The sequence below is a fragment of the Oncorhynchus mykiss genome, chromosome 3, assembly GCF_057628025.1.
Source record: "Oncorhynchus mykiss isolate SJ-2025 chromosome 3, ASM5762802v1, whole genome shotgun sequence".
In the NCBI taxonomy this organism is placed as follows: Eukaryota; Metazoa; Chordata; class Actinopteri; order Salmoniformes; family Salmonidae; genus Oncorhynchus; species Oncorhynchus mykiss.
Window position 1 is genome coordinate 89,124,863 of NC_143024.1, and position 24,348 is coordinate 89,149,210.

The 24,348-nt window shown below is 41.6% G+C and overlaps 1 protein-coding gene across 2 annotated transcripts in view; it reads left to right on the top strand.

Annotated features, from left to right (window-relative positions):
- LOC110504830 (rho GTPase-activating protein 6) overlaps window positions 1-24,348 on the top strand; it is an 83,385-nt gene that overhangs the window by 19,595 nt on the left and 39,442 nt on the right. The window contains exon 1 of one of the 2 annotated variants that reach the window (XM_036975243.2): window positions 17,805-18,097. The exons of the other annotated variant lie outside the window; for it this stretch is intronic. Within the exon in view, the coding sequence (XP_036831138.1) occupies window positions 18,056-18,097 (42 nt within the window). The 5' untranslated portion in view covers window positions 17,805-18,055. Of the gene's footprint in view, window positions 1-17,804; window positions 18,098-24,348 lie in introns of those variants that run through there. 2 annotated transcript variants of the gene reach the window in all.

Below are 24,348 nucleotides of genomic sequence, written 5' to 3' on the forward strand. Positions count from 1 at the left end.
GGTACACACAAAATCAAATCAAATCTCAATGAATTTAAAGTGCCTTTAACATGTTACAATACACTTTACAAGTAAATAAAACTGAATGATTTGACTATTATTCTCATTATTCTATCCACTAATAGGATCACTATTGCATTAGTGTTGTCTTCCAGTCGGCTCTATGTGGTAGCAATTAGCCTAGGGACCGAGGCTGCTATGGCATTACAATCTCCCAAAAAGCACATCATTGTCAATCCTATCCTAGCACAGTGATTTGACACATGATTTATATTTCATTCGTTAGATACCATTGAAGACCTTGTCTAGTTTTCACTTTTATTCTTGTATATTTCATATACAGTACAGAACGTGCCCTGAATAGGATCTACTTGAGGACTGTGATGGCTGGGTTGAAACGTAAAGTAAAAAGGGACATCTGGTTTACATGAAGTAAATCTCAACTCTTACTTCTCACAGCAGAAGTGCTGAACCTGATCCTTGGCAACATTCCCCCAGGCAAATATTTCTTCCCACAGGAGACGGTCAGTGTGTATGGCATGGAACTAGACCTGCCTGTAGAACCTACCACACAAAGTAGCGTATGCTCATATACCTACGCCTCCGCTGTCCAAAAGGGGAGAAAATATACAATCTACGAGTTAGATAGTGAAACTGTGAACCTGAAAATAACATTTCAATAAATAAATCAATGGTTATTTTCATTTCGTGGTCCGTATGGCTATGTTTTCAGACGGTGACCCAGAGGGCCAGTCAGCTCATTGTGTTCTGCCCGAATAGCTGCAAAACTGTAGCAACTCAGTTTGAGACCAGAAAGCCTTTGCAACCCACAGCCTGGATGACTGCCACGGAATATGTCGAGCAAGTATTTCTAATCAGTTCGAAATAATCCATATTTTCTACGTTAAAAATAGAGCAGTATGAAGACGATCAACTTCCTCCTAACATTTTTTCTTGCAGAGGTGATGAAAGTGCCTGTTTTACTTGCCAGGGTGACAAAGGTGTTTTATCTGTCAGTATTTATAGTACTAGTTGACAGTCTCCTGAATTATTTTCTAAGAGAAGACTCTTCACTCCTCCTCACATAATTACTGGCCTTATTACTCCCTCTTTCAGAGAGAGAATAGACTGGAATGGATTTCAACGTAGTTCAGCATAAATGGGCTGACTGAGAGAGCTCGTCACAGAACATTGTTGTTGTTATTTGGTGAGAAAGCCTTTCTAAATATAGATGGCACAGCGGCTGCTTCTTGCGGATGTGAAAACGCAATGGAGGAGAAGGAACATTCATCTGTCACACTCAGGGAGTGGATTCAACGGGGATCATATTGCTTCATATTAGTGTGTTGCTCTCCGTGGCTCATCACAAAGTAATAGCTTGGGCTGGTTGTGTCTCATTAAATCTAATAATCACCTCACTCTTAACAACCCGGCCTTAAGACAAAAAAGATGATCTCTCACTAGAGAAGGAGATTAGATGAGAGACACATGAGGCAGTGAACCTAATATGAATATACATAGAGACCTAGAGAGGAAGTCATGACCTTTCATTGCTTCCAAAGGGACTACCTCTCCTGAGCAGTAGAGCTTTGTGGTAATGTTTACAAAGATTCTTTGATATGACTGCTTTAGGCATCAAAGCCTTACAGTAAGTGAATTCATGTTTCATGTGGCTGTGGATATTCTCTGTCTATCTGCAACCTCCGCTGCATTAGTAATGGAGGCTTTGGGTTTCATTTAGGTTGATTTTAGGATATCACGTTGCTTTGATATTAAATTGCCGCCGGCTACAGTAGGAAACTTGGTGCACCCTTTGAGAAAAATGTGAAATGTAGAGATTTAGTCATGTCATTTTTTTTTAAAACCCAAATTACTGTGGACCCCAAATGAATGTCTGTATATGATACAACTGTGTGTCTGTGTCTGTGTGTTGCTGTTTTCTCTGTTGATGGCTGTTATGGGGGATGCTCTGTCTTTTCCTCCATGTACAGTATGATGGTAAAGCTCAGTTGAATCTCAGGGTATAGCCCAATGCTGATATCTGCTGGCTACTTACTGTCATTCACCATCTTATGTCCTGAACTAACCTGACCCTTTGCAATATGAAATTCTTAAATCATTGTTTTCAATTATTTAATGATTCAATGATTTAATGATTCAATGATTTAATGATTCAATGATTTAATGAGTTGTTTTCATCACTTATAAATAAAGAGATTAAACTAGCCTTTGTATTCAATTAATTAGCCACGTCAAAACATGTATGAAAAGTAATATTCAATGATTGGCTTATTATTGACATGCTTTCATTAATCAATCGTTTGGAAGACATTTTATATTTGAATCTATTGCACAGCATCTCTTGTATTTCCCAGCAGATAGATAGTATTTAAGTCCTCTCATGTCCTTTAGAGGGAGACATGTACCACGTTGCTTTAACACTGCTGATAACCTGCTCAACAAAATCTATACAGTACATGTGTTTTTAATAGTTTAACATTTGTCTCAACACAATTATAATTATATGACGTGTAATAATGACGTGTCATTGGAAGAAGAGCTGTCCAATGAATATTGGTTCCCAGAACAAACATCCTTGGGAAAAAAAATCATTCTTACTTTTAAAATGACAAAATATTTATAATTTAGTACATTTTTCACGTCACTCACACATGTGGTTTCCCAACATTTCACATGTGATATTCTACGATTCAGATGTGCGCTTTTGTAACCAACAGGATTAGGACCCAGGAGAAGCCAATTTCTTGACCATTAAACCAAGAGGGCCGACACTGGGTTTCTCTTCTAATGTAGCATGTACTATCAATGTCTTTCAAACTCTGAATATTGACAGTTCAATTCAAAATATGGCTGACAAACATTTAAAAATGTCATGAAGTTAATCACAGGATTTGCTGTTATTAATCACAATTAATCTCAAATTCAGAATTTGATCAAATTGAGCTGTAATTTATGATTTTTTTAAATGTAAAAAGCATTAGAAGATTGTCGAAGTAACGGCTAGGAGAATCTGGTAAGTTGATAAAGCACACTTTCTTGTACCTCAATGTCAACTTGTTTTGAGATCACATGGTTGTTTTTAGCTGTATATGGGATGTTTTCAGTGTATTTCGAACGCTGTCAGACAACGCAAATAATACAAAAAGTTAATTTGAGTTAATTGATTAACTCTGACAGCTCTTCTGACAGCTCTCTGACAGCTCTCTGACAGGGGAGCTGTCAGAACCACTAGCCTAGTGGTTAGAGTGTTAGGACAGTAACCGTAATCTGTTGTTCTGCCCCGGAACAAGGCAGTTAACCCACTGTTCCTAGGCAATCATTGTATATAAGAATTTGTTCTTAACTAACAAAAGTAAAATGTAGAAAAGTACCTGTTTACATTCAATCCAAAAGAAAACACATCCATATATTATTAAAATCCTTTGTCACAAAAACTAATGGACAGTTAACAATAACATAAGCTAAAAATAGCTAGCTAGGACAAGATGGAAGCCTAGCTATCACCTATTACTATGCTAGCTAGCTGTCAGCAATTAGCATGCGAGCATTAGATACAAATGTCATATACAGTGCCTTGCGAAAGTATTCGGCCCCCTTGAACTTTGCAACCTTTTGCCACATTTCAGGCTTCAAACATAAAGATATAAAACTGTATTTTTTTGTGAAGAATCAACAACAAGTGGGACACAATCATGAAGTGGAACGACATTTATTGGATATTTAAAACTTTTTTAACAAATCAAAAACTGAAAAATTGGGCGTGCAAAATTATTCAGCCCCTTTACTTTCAGTGCAGCAAACTCTCTCCAGAAGTTCAGTGAGGATCTCTGAATGATCCAATGTTGACCTAAATGACTAATGATGATAAATACAATCCACCTGTGTGTAATCAAGTCTCCGTATAAATGCACCTGCACTGTGATAGTCTCAGAGGTCCGTTAAAAGCGCAGAGAGCATCATGAAGAACAAGGAACACACCAGGCAGGTTCGATATACTTTTGTGAAGAAGTTTAAAGCCGGATTTGGATACAAAAATATTTCCCAAGCTTTAAACATCCCAAGGAGCACTGTGCAAACGATAATATTGAAATGGAAAGAGTATCAGACCACTGCAAATCTACCAAGACCTGGCCGTCCCTCTAAACTTTCAGCTCATACAAGGAGAAGACTGATCAGAGATGCAGCCAAGAGGCCCATGATCACTCTGGATGAACTGCAGAGATCTACAGCTGAGGTGGGAGATTCTGTCCATAGGTCAACAATCAGTCGTATATTGCACAAATCTGGCCTTTATGGAAGAGTGGCAAGAAGAAAGTCATTTCTTAAAGATATCCATAAAAAGTGTTGTTTAAAGTTTGCCACAAGCCCCCTGGGAGACACACCAAACATGTGGAAGAAGGTGCTCTGGTCAGATGAAACCAAAATTGAACTTTTTGGCAACAATGCAAAACGTTATGTTTGGCGTAAAAGCAACACAGCTGAACACACCATCCCCACTTTCAAACATGGTGGTGGCAGCATCATGGTTTGGGCCTGCTTTTCTTCAGCAGGGACAGGGAAGATGGTTAAAATTGATGGGAAGATGGATGGAGCCAAATACAGGACCATTCTGGAAGAAAGACCTGAGACTGGGACGGAGATTTGTCTTCCAACAAGACAATGATCCAAAACATAAAATAAAATCTACAATGGAATGGTTCAAAAATAAACATATCCAGGTGTTAGAATGGCCAAGTCAAAGTCCAGACCTGAATCCAATCGAGAATCTGTGGAAAGAACTGAAAACTGCTGTGCACAAATGCTCTCCATCCAACCTCACTGAGCTTGAGCTGTTTTGCAAGGAGGAATGGGAAAATCGCCACATTTTTCAGTTTTTGATTTGTTAAAAAAGTTTGAAATATCCAATAAATGTCGTTCCACTTCATGATTGTGTCCCACTTGTTGTTGATTCTTCACAAAAAAAGTTTTATATCTTTATGTTTGAAGCCTGAAATGTGGCAAAAGGTTGCAAAGTTCAAGGGGGCCGAATACTTTCGCAAGGCACTGTAGCTTGGCTACACTCAAGTAAATTGAAAAATCTCAAAACAATTAAATTATATATCAAAATGACCAGAAAACTCAACACAGTTTAGTTAAACATGTTGTCTCTAGTTTTTGAAAACGTAATCATGCATACAAACCGGAAAACAAGATAAGAAAAATGAGGAGATACGAAGAGAAAGCTTCTCTGTTCTTTTCACTGGGCTTCTTTCAGTATGAAGAAGAGGCCTGCAGAAGTAACCCGCCGAATGCCTCCCTTTTAGTGGTAACATGTACAGTATATCAATGTAACACCATAGAGGACTACAGTAATAATGGAGTGGATGTAACACTCAGAATGCCTCCCTTTTAGTGGTAACATGTACAGTATATCAATTCAACACCATAGAGGACTACAATAATAATGGAGTGGATGGCTCAGAAATAAGTAGGCTAAGTAATCTTTTCACAGAATGGTATTACAGATTTTGCAGTTCCACATGTGTGTAACGGTTTTCTTGATGAGAAGGAGAGTCGGACCAAAATGCAGCGTGTAGATTGCGATCCATGTTTTAATGAACGTAAAACACGAATCAATACAAACACTACAAAAACAATAAACGTAACGAAAACCGAAACAGCCTATACTTGTGTAAAACTAACACAGAACAAGGACATCATGATACTAAGGACAATCACCCACAAACACACAGTGAAACCCAGGCTACCTAAATATGGTTCCCAATCAGAGACAATGACTAACACCTGCCTCTGATTGAGAACCATATCAGGCCAGACATAGAAATAGACAAACAAGACATCCAACATAGAATGCCCACCCAGTTCACGTCCCGACCAACACTAAAACAAGGAAAACACATACGAACGATGGTCAGAACGTGACAGTACCCCCCCTCCAAGGTGCGGACTCCGGACGCACAACTTAAACCTATAGGGGAGGGTGTGGGTGGGCATCTGTCCGCGGTGGCGGCTCTGGCGCTGGACGTGGACCCCACTCCATAATAGTCTTTGTCCACCTCCTTAGCGTCCCTAGATAGGTGACCCTCCTAAGAGACAGCTCGGGACAGAGGGGAAGCTCGGAACAGAAGGACAGCTCGGGACAGAGGTAGCTCGGGACTGATGGGTAGCTCAGCACTGAGAGGAAGCTCAGCACTGAGAGGAAGCTCAGGCAGGTGGTTGGATCCGGCAGATCCTGGCTGGCTGGCGGTTCTGGAAGATCCTGGCTGGCTGGCGGATCCGGAAGAGTCTGGTCGACTGGCGGATCCGGAAGAGTCTGGTCGACTGGCGGATCCGGAAGAGTCTGGTCGACTGGCGGATCTGGAAGAGTCTGGTCGACTGGCGGATCTGGAAGAGTCTGGTCGACTGGCGGATCTGGAAGAGTCCGGTCGACTGGCAGATCTGGAAGAGTCCGGTCGACTGGCAGCTCTGGCTGCTCCATGTTGACTGGCTGCTCCATGATGACTGGCAGCTCTGGCTGCTCCATGCTGACTGGCAGCTCTGGCTGCTCCATGCTGACTGGCTGCTCCATGCTGACTGGCAGCTCTGGCTGCTCCATGCAGACTGGCTGCTCTGGCTGCTCCATGCAGACTGGCTGCTCTGGCTGCTCCATGCTGACTGGCTGCTCTGGCTGCTCCATGCTGACTGGCTGCTCTGGCTGCTCCATGCTGACTGGCTGCTCTGGCTGCTCCATGCTGACTGGCGGCCCTGGCTGCTCCATGCTGACTGGCGGCCCTGGCTGCTCCATGCTAACTGGCAGCTCTGGCGGCTCTTTGCAGACTGGCAGCTCTGGCGGCTCCTTGCAGACTGGCAGCTCTGGCGGCATCCTGCAGACAGGCAGCTCTGGCGGCTCCTTGCAGACTGGCAGCTCCTTGCAGACTGGCAGCTCCTTGCAGACTGGCAGCTCTATGCAGACTGGCAGCTCCTTGCAAACTGGCAGCCCTATGCAGACTGGCAGTTCTGAACAGGCGGGAGACTCCGGCAGCGCTGTAGAGAAGGAAGGCTCTAACAGCGCTAAACAGGCGGGAGACTCCGACAGCTCTGGAGAGGAGAAGGGCTCCGACAGCGCTGGACAGGCGAGGCGCACTGTAGGCCTGATGCGTGGTGCTGGCACTGGTGGTACTGGGCCGAGGACACGCACAGGAAGCCTGGTGCGGGGAGCTGCTACCGGAGGGCTGGGGTGTGGAGGTGGTACTGGAAAGACCGGACCGTGCAGGCGCACTGGAGCTCTTGAGCACCGAGCCTGCCCAACCTTACCTGGTTGAATGCTCACGGTCGCCCTGCCAGTGCGGCGAGGTGGAATAGCCCGCACTGGGCTATGCAGGCGAACCGGAGACACCGAGCGCAAGGCTGGTGCCATGTAAGCCGGCCCAAGGAGATGCACTGGGGACCAGCTGCGTAGAGCCGGCTTCATGGCATTAGGCTCGACGCTCAATCTAGCCCGGCCGACACGCGGAGCTGGAATACCTGGCGTAGCCATACTCCCTGTTAGCCCCCCCCCCCAAGACATTTTTGGGGCTGCCTCTCAGGCTTCCATCCGCTACGTCGTGCTGCCTCCTCATATCTGCGCCTCTCAGCTTTCGCCGCCTCCAGTTCTTCTTTGGGGCGGCGATATTCTCCTGGCTGAGCCCAGGGTCCTCTTCCTTCTAATTCGTCCTCCCATGTCCATACTTCCTCTTTGGGCTGCTCCTGTTGCCTCTTCTCCTGCTGCACCTTTGGGCGCACGTTTAGCCCAGGGTCCTCTCCCGTCCAGGATTTCCTCCCATGTCCAGAAATCCTTATTGTGCATCTCCTCGCGCTGCTCATGCCTGTTGACACGCTGCTTGGTCCTTTTGTGGTGGGTGATTCTGTAACGGTTTTCTTGATGAGAAGGAGAGTCGGACCAAAATGCAGCGTGTAGATTGCGATCCATGTTTTAATGAACAAACGTAAAACACGAATCAATACAAACACTACAAAAACAATAAACGTAACGAAAACCGAAACAGCCTATACTTGTGTAAAACTAACACAGAACAAGGACATCATGATACTAAGGACAATCACCCACAAACACACAGTGAAACCCAGGCTACCTAAATATGGTTCCCAATCAGAGACAATGACTAACACCTGCCTCTGATTGAGAACCATATCAGGCCAGACATAGAAATAGACAAACAAGACATCCAACATAGAATGCCCACCCAGTTCACGTCCCGACCAACACTAAAACAAGGAAAACACATACGAACGATGGTCAGAACGTGACAATGTGGAAACATTGATATTGCAACATTTTAGCACCAGCTTTTCACGTGAGGAGAATAACACTATTTCACCCCCACATGTGAACTACAAATTCCACATATTTCTTACATGTAATACAGCAAATTCCTGGTTTTCACCAAAACATCTTAATGCTAACTTCATCGTTTGTAGGAGCAAATCTACGAGCTGAAATCTACGAGCTGTTTCCCAATACCACCTCTATTAATGTTGCACACCTCTATTAATGTTGCACACCTTTTTTAATATAGGGCATCATTGCATTCAATAGCATGAGAGGAATGTTTGGACGTTTTCCTCTTTAAATGGTGCTAAATCTCCAGCTTCCTGTTTGGATGGTGCTACATCTCCAGCTTCCTGTTTGGATGGTGCTACGTCTCCAGCTTCCTGTTTGGATGGTACTACATCTCCAGCTTCCTGTTTGGATGGTGCTACATCTCCAGCTTCCTGTTTGGATGGTGCTACATCTCCAGCTTCCTGTTTGGATGGTGCTACGTCTCCAGCTTCCTGTTTGGATGGTACTACATCTCCAGCTTCCTGTTTTGGATGGTGCTACATCTCTAGCTTCCTGTTTGGATGGTGCTACATCTCCAGCTTGCTGGCAGCTGGAAGGAATAACAGCAGACTGACTCTTCTGTCTGACCTTTGGTCCAATGCACTTTCTCTGGTGCGCTGGGAGTCAGGGGCATACTTGACCCACAGACGACATCAGCCATACATCAGTACTATAAGATGGCCATCATGCCCATCATCATTTAATAAATGCAGGTCTTCTGATTTTAGACTCCAAGCTGAAGTGGAAATCTGTATGTTTCCTCCAGAGAGAGAGAGAAGTCAGGGTTGATTGATATGATGCTGACTGGGAGAGAGAGGTGTGGGTCTGGAGGACTGCAGTGTGGGTAGTTAGCTCCCAGTGTTTGGACGGAATGCCGACTGCATTCCTAAGAGCTCTAGAGAGAAGAGAGGAGACTAGAGGGCTTGGAGGAGGAGCAGAGGGCTGAAGACTTTCATAAACGATATCCTGCGTAGCTCTCACAGACCACGACTATACAAAATACAAAAAGTCAAGATCAAATCTAGGCTTGATTAAATACTGCTAATTGTTTGAAATATGGGTGTTTCATAAATGTAATCTTATTGTGTCGTACAACATTATGCTAATATCATTCTACTCATATCATTCTACTCATATCATTAAACTCATATCATTAAACTCATATCATTAAACTCATATCATTATACTCATATCATTATACTCATATCATATCATTAAACTCATATCATTATACTCATATCATTATACTCATATCATTATACTCATATCATTAAACTCATATCATTAAACTCATATCATTATACTCAAATCATTATACTCATATCGTTTTACTCTTTTAATTATATTCATATCATTAAACTCATATCATTATACTCATATCATTAAACTCATATCATTAAACTCATATCATTATACTCATATCATTATACTCATATTGTTTTACTCTTTTAATTATATTCATATCATTAAACTCATATCATTATACTCATATCATTATACTCATATCATTAAACTCATATCATTAAACTCATATCATTAAACTCATATCATTATACTCATATCAATATACTCATATCATTAAACTCATATCATTATACTCAAATCATTATACTCATATCGTTTTACTCTTTTAATTATATTCATATCATTAAACTCATATCATTATACTCATATCATTAAACTCATATCATTATAACAACAGCTAAAACCAACACTGGAGATAATAAGGTAATGAGACAGTTTGAGGTTTGATGTAGAAAACCAGATGTAACCAGCTCCTGCTAAAACCATAAAAATTCATACTATGTCATTCATTAATCAATATACGGAAGTGGTCAGTCGACACAGATGATAAGCTACATGACTGTTTTGCTAGCACAGACTGGAATATGTTCCCGGACTCATCCAATGGCATTGAGGAGTATACCACATCAGTCACTGGCTTCATCAATAAGTGCATCGATGGCGTTGTCCCCACAGTGACCGTACCTACATACCCCAACCAGAAGCCATGGATTACAGGCAACATCCGCACTGAGCTAAAGGGTAGAGCTGCCGCTTTCAAGGAGCGGGACTCAAGGAGCGGACGCTTATAAAATAAAATCCCGCTATGTCCTAAAATGTCAATACAGGACTAAGATTGATTCCTACTACACCGGCTCCAATGCTCGTCGGAAGTGTCAGGGCTTGCAAACTATTACCAACTACAAAGGGAAGCCCAGCCGCGAGCTCCCCAGTGACACAAGCCTACCAGACGAGCTAAATGACTTCTATGCGCGCATTGAGGCAAGCAACACTGAAGCATGCATGAGAGCACCAGCTGTTCCGGAAGACTGTGTGATCACGCTCACAGTAGCTGATGTGAGTAAGACCTTTAAACAGGTCAACATCCACAAGGCCGCAAAGCCAGGTGGATTACCAGGACATGTACTCCGAGCTTGCGCTGACCAACTGGCAAGTGTCTTCACTGACATGTTCAACCTCTCCCTGGCCGAGTCTGTAATACCTACATGTTTCAAGCAGACCACTATAGTCCCTGTGCCCAAGAACACCAAGGTAACCTGCCTAAATGACTACCGACCCGTAGCACTCACGTCTGTAGCCATGAAGTGCTTTGAAAGGCTTGTCATGGCTCATCATGGCATCATCATCCCAGAAACCCTAGACCCACTGCAATTTGCATACCGCCCCAACAGATCCACAGATGATGCAATCTCTATTGCACTCAGCACTGCCCTTTACCACCTGGACAAAACGAACACCTACGTGAGAATTCTGTTCATTGACTACAGCTCAGCATTCAAGACCATAGTGTCCTCAAAGCTCATCAATAAGCTAAGGAACCCGGGAATATACACCTCCCTCTACAACTGGATCCTGGATCCGGGCCACTCCAGATGTTAAAAGTAGGCAACAACACATCTGCCATGGTTATCCTCAACACAGGGGCCCATCGGGGGGGTGTGCTGAGTCCCCTCCTGTATTCCCTGTTCACCAATGACTGCATGGCCAAGCACGACTCCAACACCATCATTAAGTTTGCCAACACAACAATGGTAGGCCTGATCACCGACAATGATGAGACAGCCTATAGGGAGGAGGTCAGAGACCTGGCAGTGTGGTGTCAGGACAACAACCTCTCCCTCAACGTGATCAAGACAAAGAAGCTGATCGTGGACTACTCATTTACGGGGCTGTAGTGGAGCAGCTAGAGAGCTTCTAGTTCCTTGGTGTCCACATCACCAACAAACTATCATGGTCCAAATACACCAAGACAGTCGCGAAGAGGTCACGGCAACGCCTATTCCCCCTCAGGAGGCTGGAAAGATTTGGCATGGGTCCTCAAATCCTCAAAACATTATACAGCCGCACCATCGAGAGCATCCTGACTGGTTGCATCACTGCCTGGTATGGCAACGGCTCTGCCTCCGACCGCAAGGCGTTACAGAGAGTAATGTGTACGGCCCAGTACATCACTTCCTGCTATCGTTACCGGGGCGCTAAGTCTAGGTCCAAAATACTTCTTAACAGCTTCTACGCACAAGCCATTCGACCGCTGAACAGCCAACCAAATAGCTAGCCAGTCTATTTGCATTGACCCCTCCCCCCTTTTTTAATGCTGCTGCTATTCACTGTTTATTATCTATGCATAGTCACTTTACCCCTACATACATGTACATATTACCTCAATTACTTTGACTATCCTGTTCTCCTGCACATTAACTCAGTACCGGTACCCCCTGTATATAGTCTTGTTATTGTTATTTTACTGATGCTCGAGTTTATTTAATTGTCTTAGCTCTTATTTTTCTTAACTGCATTGTTGGTTAAGGGCTTGTAAGTTGCATTTCACTGTAAGGTTGTATGCAGCGCAATTTGACAAATAAAATTAGATTTGATTTGAAATGTGTTTAGTCTACTGGAAGGAGGAGCAAACTGTGTTTGTCGGAGCTTTTGGCAAGATCCAGCTGTTAAAATCTTTTTTTGTATTTCATTAGGAGGTAGATCAGTTTTAATATTGCAGATAGACTGTGGTTTCCATGTAATTGTCAGCATAATTTCCAATCCCCCATATATATTTTTTGCAAAAATAAAATATTATCATTTTTTCATATATTTTCCTTTATTATTTTCCCCGAATCCTACCACCCCTCCCCTAATTGGAGTAAACTAATGGACAACAACCCTTAGGCTTCTACTTCCAGCTTATACATATTATATACATTTTACGGAAACAGTATATTTTACAATAGTTATCTTTTGTTTGTTTTTAGTCCCATCCTTCAGCTACCCTCAACCCCTCCCATCTATATCTGAAGACCATCCAGTCCCATCCTTCAGCTACCCTCAACCCCTCCCATCTATATCTGAAGACCATCCAGTACCATCCTTCAGCTACCCTCAACCCCTCCCATCTATATCTGAAGACCATCCAGTCCCAGCCTTCAGCTACACTCAACCCCTCCCATCTATCTCTGAAGACCATCCAGTCCCAGCCTTCAGCTACACTCAACCCCTCCCATCTATCTCTGAAGACCATCCAGTCCCAGCCTTCAGCTACACTCAACCCCTCCCATCTATCTATGAAGACCTTCCAGTCCCAGCCTTCAGCTACCCTCAACCCTTCTCATCTATCTCTGAAGACCATCCAGTGCCAGCCTTCAGCTACCCTCAACCCCTCCCATCTTTCTCTGAAGGCCTCACAGTCTCAGCCTTCAGCTACCCCTCCCATCTATCTCTGAAGACCATCCAGTCCCAGCCTTCAGCTACACTCAACCCCTCCCATCTATCTCTGAAGACCATCCAGTCCCAGCCTTCAGCTACACTCAACCCCTCCCATCTATCTCTGAAGACCATCCAGTCCCAGCCTTCAGCTACACTCAACCCCTCCCATCTATCTCTGAAGACCATCCAGTCCCAGCCTTCAGCTACACTCAACCCCTCCCATCTATCTATGAAGACCTTCCAGCTTCTATTTGCCATATATTTTTCAACTGTGATGTTTCACAAATGTTCTGAAATGTTCTTTTCTCATAGTTTCTACAGATTGTAAATTAAAGATAAACATGTTTGCTAAGAGTATTATTATAATATTAATCGATTAAGTATGACTTTTTAAATCACCCAGCAGTGCAATTTGCAGAGTAAGCTCCAGGTAAATGTTGCAATTCTTCAGCCATTCCTGATCCTGCGACCAAAAACAAGCTACATATGAACAGTACCAAAACAAATGATTTAATGATTCTGTCTCTTCACAGCTAAATCTGCAGAGCTGGGATGTTTGTATCCCCCATATATACAGTTCATTCGGAAAGTATTCAGACTCCTTCCCTTATTATGTTACATTACAGCCTTATTCTGAAATGAATTAAATAACTAAAAATCCTCATCAATCGACACAATAACCCATAATGACATCACAATACCCCATAATGACAAAGCAAAAACAGGTTTTAGACATTTTTGCACATTTATTAAAAAGTAAAAACAGAAATACCTTATTTACATAAGTATTAAGACCCTTCGCTATGAGACTCAAAATTGAGCTCAGGTGCATCCTTTTTCCATGAATCATCCTCGATATGTTTCTACAACTTGATTGGAATCCACCTGTGGTAAATTCAATTGATTGGACATGATTTGGAAAGGCACACACGTGTCTATATAAGATCCCACAGTTGACAATGCATGTCAGAGCAAAAACCGACCCATGAGGTTGAAGGAATTGTCAGTAGAGCTCTGAGACAGGATTGTGTCGAAGGCACAGATCTGAGGAAGGGTACCAAAACATTTCTGCAGCATTGAATGTCCTCAAGAACACAGTGGCCTCCACCATTCTTAAATGGAAGAAGTTTAGAACCACCAAGACTCTTCCTAGAGCTGATCAGGGGAGAAGGGCCTTGTTTGGGAAGGTGACCAAGAATCTGATTGTCCTCTGACAGAGCTCCAGAGTTCCTCTGTGGAGATGGGAGAAACTTCCAGAAGGACAGCCATCTCTGCAGCACTCCACCAATCATGCCTACATGGTAGAGTTGCCAGGCGGAAGCCACCTCAGACTGGGGCGAAGGTTCACCTTCCAACAGGACGTCAACCCTAAGCACACAGCCAAGAAAATGCATGAGTGGCTTCGGGACAAGTCTCTGAATGTCCTTGAGTGGCCCAGCCACTTGAACACAATCGAACATCTCTTCAACAACGTTCTGAGTAAAGGGTCTGAAAATAAATGTAAATGTTATATTTCCATTTTTTTTATTTTTTATGAATTTGCAAAAATTTGAATTCAGTCCTTAAATTTGGTCCTTAAATGAAACTGGTATACTTTTTATTTATCACAATTATATATATCACAATTTTGATCTTTAATGCAGAGCCGACAAACAAGTTCCTTACTTTCTCCCCCTTCCACTTGCCTCTTCCATTTTTGCGGTAATGCTGCAATTAGTTGGTTGTGATGTTGGGTATAGCAGACATTTCCATATATTTTTGTTAGCTGAATGTGTGATATAACTCCACCAGTCCTATTTCTGACAGAATTTTAAAAGATTATACGTTTTTTTTTTTTTTTTTTTTAATCTCCAAAAATATAGTTAAAAAAAATAATGAATTAGTATATTTTAGTTTATCCAGAATATTTGCTGTAGTATTTGTTCTGTCTTTTCTGGTGGATTAAACTGAAATTGCAACCAACTTTCTATGGTTTGTTTTAAAAATAGCAATATTTTGTAGATTATTTAATTTCTGAACAAAGGGGAAAAGACCATTCTTCAACATTAAATAGTACCTGTAAACCACCAGTCTCAACAGTGAAGAGGCGACTCTGGGATGCTGGCCTTCTAGGCAGAGTTCCTCTGTCCAGTGTGTGTGTTATTTTGCCCATCTTAATCTTTTTTTTGAATTGGCCAGTCTGAGATATTAGTTTTTCTTTGTAACTCTGCCTAGAAGACCAGCATCCCGGAGTCGCCACTTCACTGTTGATGTTGGGACTGGTGTTTTGCAGGTACTATTTAACGAAGCTGCAAGTTGAGGACTTGTTTCTCAAACTAGACACTCTAATGTACTTGTCCTCTTGCTCAGTTGTGCACTGGGGCCTCAACTCTCTTTTTATTCTGGTTAGCGCCAGTTTGCACAGTTCTGTGAAGGGAGTAGTACACAGCGTTGTACGAGATCTTCAGTTTCTTGGCAATTTCTCGCATGGAATAGCCTTCATTACTCAGAACAAGAATAGACAGACGAGTTTCAGAAATAAGTTATTTGTTTCTAGCCATTTTAAGCCTGTAATCGAACCCACAAATGCTGATGCCCCAGATACTCAACTAGTCTAAAGAAGGCCAGTTGTATTGCTTCTTTAATCAGGACAACAGTTTGCAGCTGTGCTAACATATTTGAAAATGGGTTTTCTAATTATCAACTAGCCTTTTAAAATGATAAACTTGGATTAGCTAACACAACGTACATTGGAACACAGGATTGATGGTTGCTGATAATGGGCCTCTGTATGCCTGATGTAGATATTACATTAAAAATCAGCCGTCTCGAGCTACAATATACATTTACAACATTGATAATGTCTACACTGTATATCTGATCAATTGTATGTTATTTTATGGGACAAAAATAAATAAATCCTTCAAAAACAAGGAATTTTCTAAGTGACCCAAACTTTTGAACGGTAGTGGATGTGCCAATTATTTGACGGTCCGACCGCATTCTGTCCCCTATTAACACTTTTTAAAAAACTTTTGTTGCCACCGAGAATGACATAAGAAAGTAGTCAAGATGACGATCCAGCTGTTTGGATGGTTTCAAATAATCAGATTAGTTAGGCTTTGCGATGGGATCAGTATGTTAGCAGAAGCACAACCTGCTCTGAATGTTACGCAATGCATGGCTGTTTCTGGTGGGCTAGGCATCTTGGTATTCCCCCACACCACAGGGAATTGGTGGCACCTTAATTGTGGAGGATGGGCTTGTGGTAATGGCTGGAGAGGGATAAGTGTAATGATATTAAATAAATGCCGTTCCATTCTCTAACATTCCAGACATTCTTATGAACTGTCCTCCCTTCAGCAGCCTCCTTTGCTCCACACTATACTGAGAAAACAGAGGATTGCAATGCAAATCTCAAGAGCTTTTTAAAATTGTAACCCCATTTCATCAGATATATTTTAGATCAAACTTTACTGAGCCATTATCATGCAGAGGAAAGCTATCCCATGAGTCTGATTAAAAGTCTCATTAAAAGTCAAATTTTCCACATTTATAGGCTTTACAACTATGTTCCTAGTCAGATTATAGTTTCTTCTAATCATATTGAACCCCTGAGCCAAAAATAGTTATTGGCTTGAAAAATTGTTCATTCTAATTACAGAAAACATTGTATGTTTGCATCATAAAAATGTCACAATTTATAAATATGATAATAAATGTTATAGAAAAACAATGTAAAATACAAACCGAGTCAAACAAGCTGATATTCAATGAAAAACACTTAAGTTTTTGTTCATCCTTGCACAAGTATTGTGTCCTCATGTCTTGAAACTCGATCCTCAGGCTAATCCCAAGAATGTGGTCGAAAGTTGAGGGTTATAACTTAGATTTGTTGTGCAAAAACAGAGTGGTCACGGTTTTTGGCCTCTACCTGCAGTTTGTTTGTTTTGTTCGAACAGGAGTTGTTCCTGTTTAGATGGGCAAAGCTGCTGAAGATGTCAGCATGTCACAGTAATAACAAACATGTCCATTGCTCTTCTCCATAAGGGAGAGTCAATTCACATTCTCAGGCAATAGAGACATTTGTTTACCTTTTGTGGACAGTAGGCTAATGGGACCATGTTGTAACCATGTAGACTGGATCTCATTTGGATTTAATATATTTTCAAGCGTGAGAAGCAGGTTAATACAACTACGACATAGTATATAGCGTAATGCATGTTTAGCAGGGTCATAGCGCTGTCGTTTGCATAGCACGTTATTTAAGTAGGCTACCGATAGAATTACTACATCACAAAGGTCTTTACATTTATCTGCATGTCCTGATGCATTACATCTGGTCTGGACACTTCATACTATATAAACAGTTTTATTACGACACAGAGACATTCCTCCCATCAACGTCCTCAACCAAATGGTCTGCTTTGCAAATTATTCACGCAAATAGATCAATGACAGCACATTGATAGTGGAACGTAAATACAATATTGAATGATGTTGAGGTATGACCTCTAGTCTAGAATATATTTTATCACAGTGAGACAAGTCGGTACATTTTGGATTGGAAAATATGTATTGTGTGAAGGGTGGCATGTTTAATATGCGTTAAAACACAAATGGCGGAATCTTTCTGAGGATTTTGACAGTGTTTGTCATCACGTCATTAATAACTGAGTTGTTGAACTTTCCAATGGAGAGAGAGAGCGCATCAAACTTCCCCGCCCCGTCTATCGTCAGGCTTCCTTGCGTTTCGATTCTTCAAGGACCTAAGCTTCACCAGACAAGGGGAAGCGCAAATGAGAGTTAAACGACAAAAATGGAGTAAAACTGAGGGCAAATATAGCAACATCTTACATGTTATCTATTTGCAGTCATTGAAGTAGCGACATACATTTCAGCAAACTTAATGTAAATTAAAATGTAACTCCACAAACGCTCTGTGTAGCGGGCTGTGTAGGTATTCGGATCATGGGGGACCTCCTACCATTCAACAGGCGCATCTCATACTTTGTAAGTATTGTCCGGTGCTCTTCTGTACCGCGTCAGCTGTGTAGACTTTTTGAACAAACCAACATTTGCGTATGTTTAACCAAGAGGTTGAGAATTTCCTACATTTTGTATTAAAAAAGGGGGGGTTCGATAAAGTGTCAACGATTAAAAAAAGATATTGAGAATTTCCTACATTTTGTATTAAAAATGTTGGTTCGACAAAGTGTCAACGATAACATAATTTTGGAGATATTAGTTGTAATTGGAAATGCCCCATGTCTGCTTCTCTTCAGACTTTTATATGACATATAACTTCAAATTATGTTTAAAAAAAAATAATGCTCCTCACATGTAATGCCGTGCATTGTGTTATAGCCTAGAAATCATCACAATTAAAATGTAATGGGATGCCGTTTCTCCGTGGTTTGTTTTGTTTTTGTTGGTGTCCCAGTCTTTAATGGAATGGCTACATGCACATGTGACCGTTTGGCTGTACAGTGACGTCTCATATACAGTACATTGCTGCCCAGTAATTAACAGTGACAGGTAGGCAACAGGAACGCTGAAGAGCAGGTGGCTTCCCTTTTGTCTTGTCCACGAGGAGTTCCCCACACTTATTAGGTGGATCGCTGAGTCAGTCATGTGGTAGTTTCAGTAAGCAATCGTACATGACCTCTTATCATGTGATATCAGCGGTGTGTTGGGCTAAGAACCAATAAGCATACCCACTGGGCACAGACTTTAATTCAACGTCTATTCCACGTTGGTTAAACTTAATTTCATTGAAATTACGTTGAAACAACGTTGATTCCACCAGTGTGTGCCCAGTGGGGTAGCTTCACAAACTGTATTTGGGCTGGGTGTCAGGGTGTGATAGTCTACAGACAGTGATCTGGGTGAGTTCAAGCCACCAGTGGTCTATGAACTCTATGACCCCATACCTGGCCTATAAGGAACCTACCTGAGGCTATAACTGGGAAAACTGAATTCCACAATGGGAGAGTGAGTCCTCCTCACCATCTATATTGCTGCACAAAGCATGTTCTACATCACTGCTGGGATTAATGCTCAAGTCACCTTGCACTAATGATTCATTGCGGGAACTTGTTAAAGCAACTCTGTTAATTGCTTAAGTTTACAGCTAATTTCTCGTTTTTTTTTTAAAGATGATTTTAGAATGTAATTCACTGACAGAAACGAGACGGAGTTCTGCCAATGGGTCTCATATTAAATCAAGTGTTACTTAGGACCAGGTGTGGTACAAGGACTGTGGGTTATGATGACGTCAGAACCAGCATGAATTCTTAGTAAATATTATGGGGCTGACTGACTGACAACATCCTGACAGAAGAACTTGCTTTTCTACTGAAAGCATGTATGATCAGTTCAGACATTATCAGCCATCTCTTAGAGTGTGTCTGAAGGCGAAGCTAAGTTGAATCTCGAGAATTGTGATACGGTTTGTTTTGGTTTTTAGAAAATATAACATATCTGAGATTGTGTCGCCACCCCCTAAAACAGTGTAACTACACTTTAGTGCAGGGTTCCCCATCTGGGTGATTTTGCCAAAGCACAGCCCCCACACCACTAGAGGGATATCTTCAACCACCCGACTTACTACCCTGAGATAAGGCCGAGTATAGCCCACGAAGATCTCTCCTCCGCGGCACGAACCTGAGGGGGGCGCCAAACCCGGACAGGAAGATCACGTCAGTGACTCAACCCACTCAAGTGACGCACCCCTCCTAGGGATGGCATGGAAGAGCACCAGTAAACCAGTGAATCAGCCCCCGTAATAGGGTTAGAGGCAGAGAATCCCGGTGGAGAGATGGGAACCGGACAGGCATAGACAGCAAGGGTGGTTCGGCGCTTCAGTGCCTTTCCGTTCACCTTCACACCCCTGGGCCAGACTACACTCAATCATAGGACCTACTGAAGAGATGAGTCTTCAATAAAGACTTAAAGGTCGAGGTCTCTCACATGGGTAGGCAGACCATTCCATAAAAATAGAGCTCTATAGGAGAAATCCCTGCCTCCAGCTGTTTGCTTATACATTCTAGGGACAGTAAGGAGACCTACGTCTTGTGACTGTAGTGTACGTGTAGGTATGTACGGCAGGACCAAATCAGAGAGATAGGTAGGAGCAAGCCCATGTAATACTTTGTAGGTTAGCAGTAAAACCTTGAAATCAGCCCTTGCCTTAACAGGAAGCCAGTGTAGGGAGGCTAGCACTGGAGTAATATGATCACATTTTTGGGTTCTAGTCAACATTCTAGAAGCCATGTTTAGCACTAACTGAAGTTTATTTAGTGCTTTATCCGGGAAGCCGGGAAGTAGAGCATTGCAAAAGTCTAATCTAGAAGTGACAAAAGGATGTATTCACTTTTCTGCATCATTTTTGGACAGAACATTTCTGATTTTTGCAATGTTACCTAGATGGAAAAAAGCTGTCCTTGAAACAGTCTTAATATATTCATCAAAAGAGAGATCAGGGTCCAGAGTAACGCCAAGGTCCTTCACAGTTTTATTTGAGATTACTGTACAACCATCAGGTTTAATTGTCAGATCCAACAGAAGATCTCATTTTTTCTTGGGAGCTAGAACAAGCATCTCTGTTTTGTCTGAGTTTAAAAGTAAAACATTTTCCGCCATCCACTTCCTTATGTCTGAAACACAGGCTTCCAGGGAGGGCAATTTTGTGGTTTCACCATGTTTCATCGAAATGTACAGCTGTCTATTGTCCGTGTAGCAGAAAGGTGGCATCCTATGATGGTGCCACGTTGAAAGTCACTGAGCTCTTTGTACTGACAATGTTTGTCTCTGAAGATTGCATGGCTATGTGCTCGATTTTATGCAACTGTCAGCAACGGGTGTGGCTAAAATAGCTGAATCCACTAATTTGAAGGGGTGTCCACATAATTTTGTATTTATAGTGTATATGCAATAGTATACACATGTAAGCAAGGTTTGAAATTATTATTTTTTAGTCAAATATTATATCTGTTTGGGCTTCTTGCGGTCAGTTTTCTATCTACAAAATATTTGTAATTATGTTCCGGCTCCCTGACCATCCGCTCAAGATACAAATCGTCCTGCGACTGAATCTATAATGAACAAAAATATAAACGCCACATGCAACAATTGAAACGATTTTACTGATTTACAGTTCATATAAGGATATCAGTCAATTTAAATAAATTATTTAGGGCCTAATCTATGGATTTCACATGACTGGGTAGGGGTGCAGCCATGGGTGGGCCTCGGAGGGCATTGGGCCACCCACTGGGGAGCCAGGCCCAGCAAATCAGAATGAGTTTTTCCTACAAAATGGTTTTATTACGGACATAAATACTCCTCAGTTTAATCAGCTGTCTGGGTGGCTGGTCTCAGACGATCCCGCAGGTGACGAAGCCGGATGTGTCAGTCCTGGGCTGGCGTGGCTAAATGTGGTCTGCGGTTGTGAGGCCGGTTGGCCGTACTGCCAAATTCTCTAAAGCGATGTTGGAGGCGGCTTATGGTAGAGAAATTAACATTACTTTCTCTGGCAACAACTCTGGTGGACATGCCTGCAGTCAGCATGCCAATTGCACGCTCCCTCAAAACTTGAGACATCTGTTGCATTGTGTTGTGTAACAAAACTGCAAATTTAAGAATGGCCTTGTCCCCAGCACAAAGTGTGCCTGTGTAAGGATCATGCTGTTTAATCAGCTTCTTAATATGCCACACCTGTCAGGTGGATGGATTGTCTTGGCAAAGGAGAAATGCTCACTAACAGGGCTGGAAACAAATTTGTGTGCCAAATTTGAGAGAAATAAGCTTTTTGTGCATATGCAACATTTCTGGGATCTTTTATTTCAGCTCATGAAACATGGGACAAACACATGTTGTGTTTATATTTTTGTTCAGTGTAGTTGATGATCCCTGTTACAGTGCTTTCAGTGAAGTCTGGAGCTGTGCCAAGCTTTAGATTTTTCTGTTTGCAGATGTTACTGACCTGGTTTCGAACCCGAGTTATCAATATGACTTTGGCTGTAGGTACCCTAGCAGTTAACCGAAAGGTCGCTGGGTCGAATCCCTGAGACGACTTGGTGAAAAATCTGTCAATTTGCCCTTGAGCAAGGCACTTAACCCTTATTGCTGCTGTAAATCGCTCTGGATAAGAACGTCTGAAAAATGACTCAAATGTAAAAACTAAACAATTACATGTAACAAGACCCTGTTAGCCCATTGAGCTAAAGCCATATTTCTTATGAATCTTATTGGACCTCAGTGATACATGTAGAAACTGTAGGAGGAAAATCATACTGCAATTTACATGGTCACTTTTAAGTAATGTTTTTTTTATTAATTATCCTTGAAAATATGTGCATCTGACCTTGTGCTTCATGTAGTATGAAGGATAACACTTTGTTGTGGAGTCTCCTTGTAGCTGAATAATATTTGCCTAAAAGCAGGAAGTACTATATGAAGTATGATAAACTGTTTTACACCATTATTCCAAAAACACTATATTAGTAAAAGCTCAATATTAGTAATCATTGAAGGCTGTTTTTGTTCACAATGTCTATAAAAAAAAATCCTATGGTATTGTTTTGAATATGCCAAGAATCTAGTTTCCTTTAGTTATCTTTGGTGCCACAGACGCTGTCATTACTATGCCCTATCTATCATCTCCTCATCAGATTGGAAATAACAAATCGTGGTTGTGTTTCCCCTCGATCTAGATAAATGGTTGCTGTGTGTGCAGGTTGTGAACTCAGCGTGCAGAATCCTGTTTAGTTCAGATTGGGAAGGTGGCAGTTTCTCTTCCACGTTGTTAATTAATTATATTAGTGTTGGACTTGTAGTAGAGGTTTTGGTATTGTTTTCGGTATTTGTTTCTAAAATTATTCAAGCCGCGGTTTGAAGTCTTTGTGGAGAACAGGACTAGTTAAATGTTCCATTCAATGGCTTCCTGAACAGGGAGGAATATTCATCACCCAACATACCTATCTCAAGTGTGCTTAATGGCTGTATTCTGAGCTGAGTGATGGCTAACACTTTCTCTTTTTTTAATTGCATCGGGGACGGACCACTGAAGGACATGCACATTGTGGCAACTCTTTCATATATGATGCTACAGTATTACAGTACATGATGAATTTAAGTACTATTTCATGAAACTGAATGGAAATCCATTATATTTTATGTTATTAACTATCAGAACTGGTAGTAACAGGAATAAGCATCCCTACTCACACTGGTGGCGGTTTATGGCTATGTGTTGCATACCATATGGCTATATACTGTACAGTACTGTATGTTACCTTTGTTAATGTTCTTTCATCCTCTGAGGTGGGGTTTAGTGAGCAGGGCAGCACCTCTCACCTGTAATTGGACAGAAAACACCACTGAATTGCGTAATGTTTTCACATATCATGTTTAAGATGAGAACTCAGGGTTAGTATGACCAACAACATTCCCCTTTAATGACACATTCAATCTTTTCAAAACCAGGTCGCTCCTTTTAGTGTGAAAGAATGCACAGTCAGAGTGACATGTTTATATGATGTCTTTCAAGCTGTTCAGAGAAAAGTGGCCGTTCCATTTCATAGAATGCTCTTTTTTTCCCACTATGATATGATTAGGTACCATCCTACTCACACATACAATCATAACCTTCAGATAAATTGTATTAGACATTAGAGTGGACCACTCTAGTGGAATTCTCTCCTATGCTTACTGATTTTATACGGATCATCATCCCTCTGCTTGCTCTCCTATCTCAGCCACCGTATACTGGTAGCTTTCATCCAAGGTGTTGTTGCCACACACACACACGGTCATAGTAAACATTTCATTACCAAGACTAGGGTTGCTAAGCTACCGCTAATTTACCAAAGTTACCGGAATCTTCAGTAATTTTGTTAATTAACAAAGATTCTATGGCAAGCTGTCATATCTTTGGTCATTTATGCTTGAATAGCTTCTTTTTACATTTTTTTTAAATGTATTCATATACGGTATAGTATTCATTGTTTATAAATGTGTCCATATTGTACATTAGGTTCTAGTAGATAGACCATATGGTTCAAGAGAATATAGCATAATTAATGAAAAGCATCTAATCAACAATGCCATTATTTTCAATGACCTCTGCAACTTGTCCAACTATTGACTTTCTTCATAACTGCCACCAGTTTGACCCCAAGACATTGACAGCCATAGTATTGACATTGTAAAAAAAAAAATATATATATATATATAGGATATTAAATGCTGAAACCCTCATA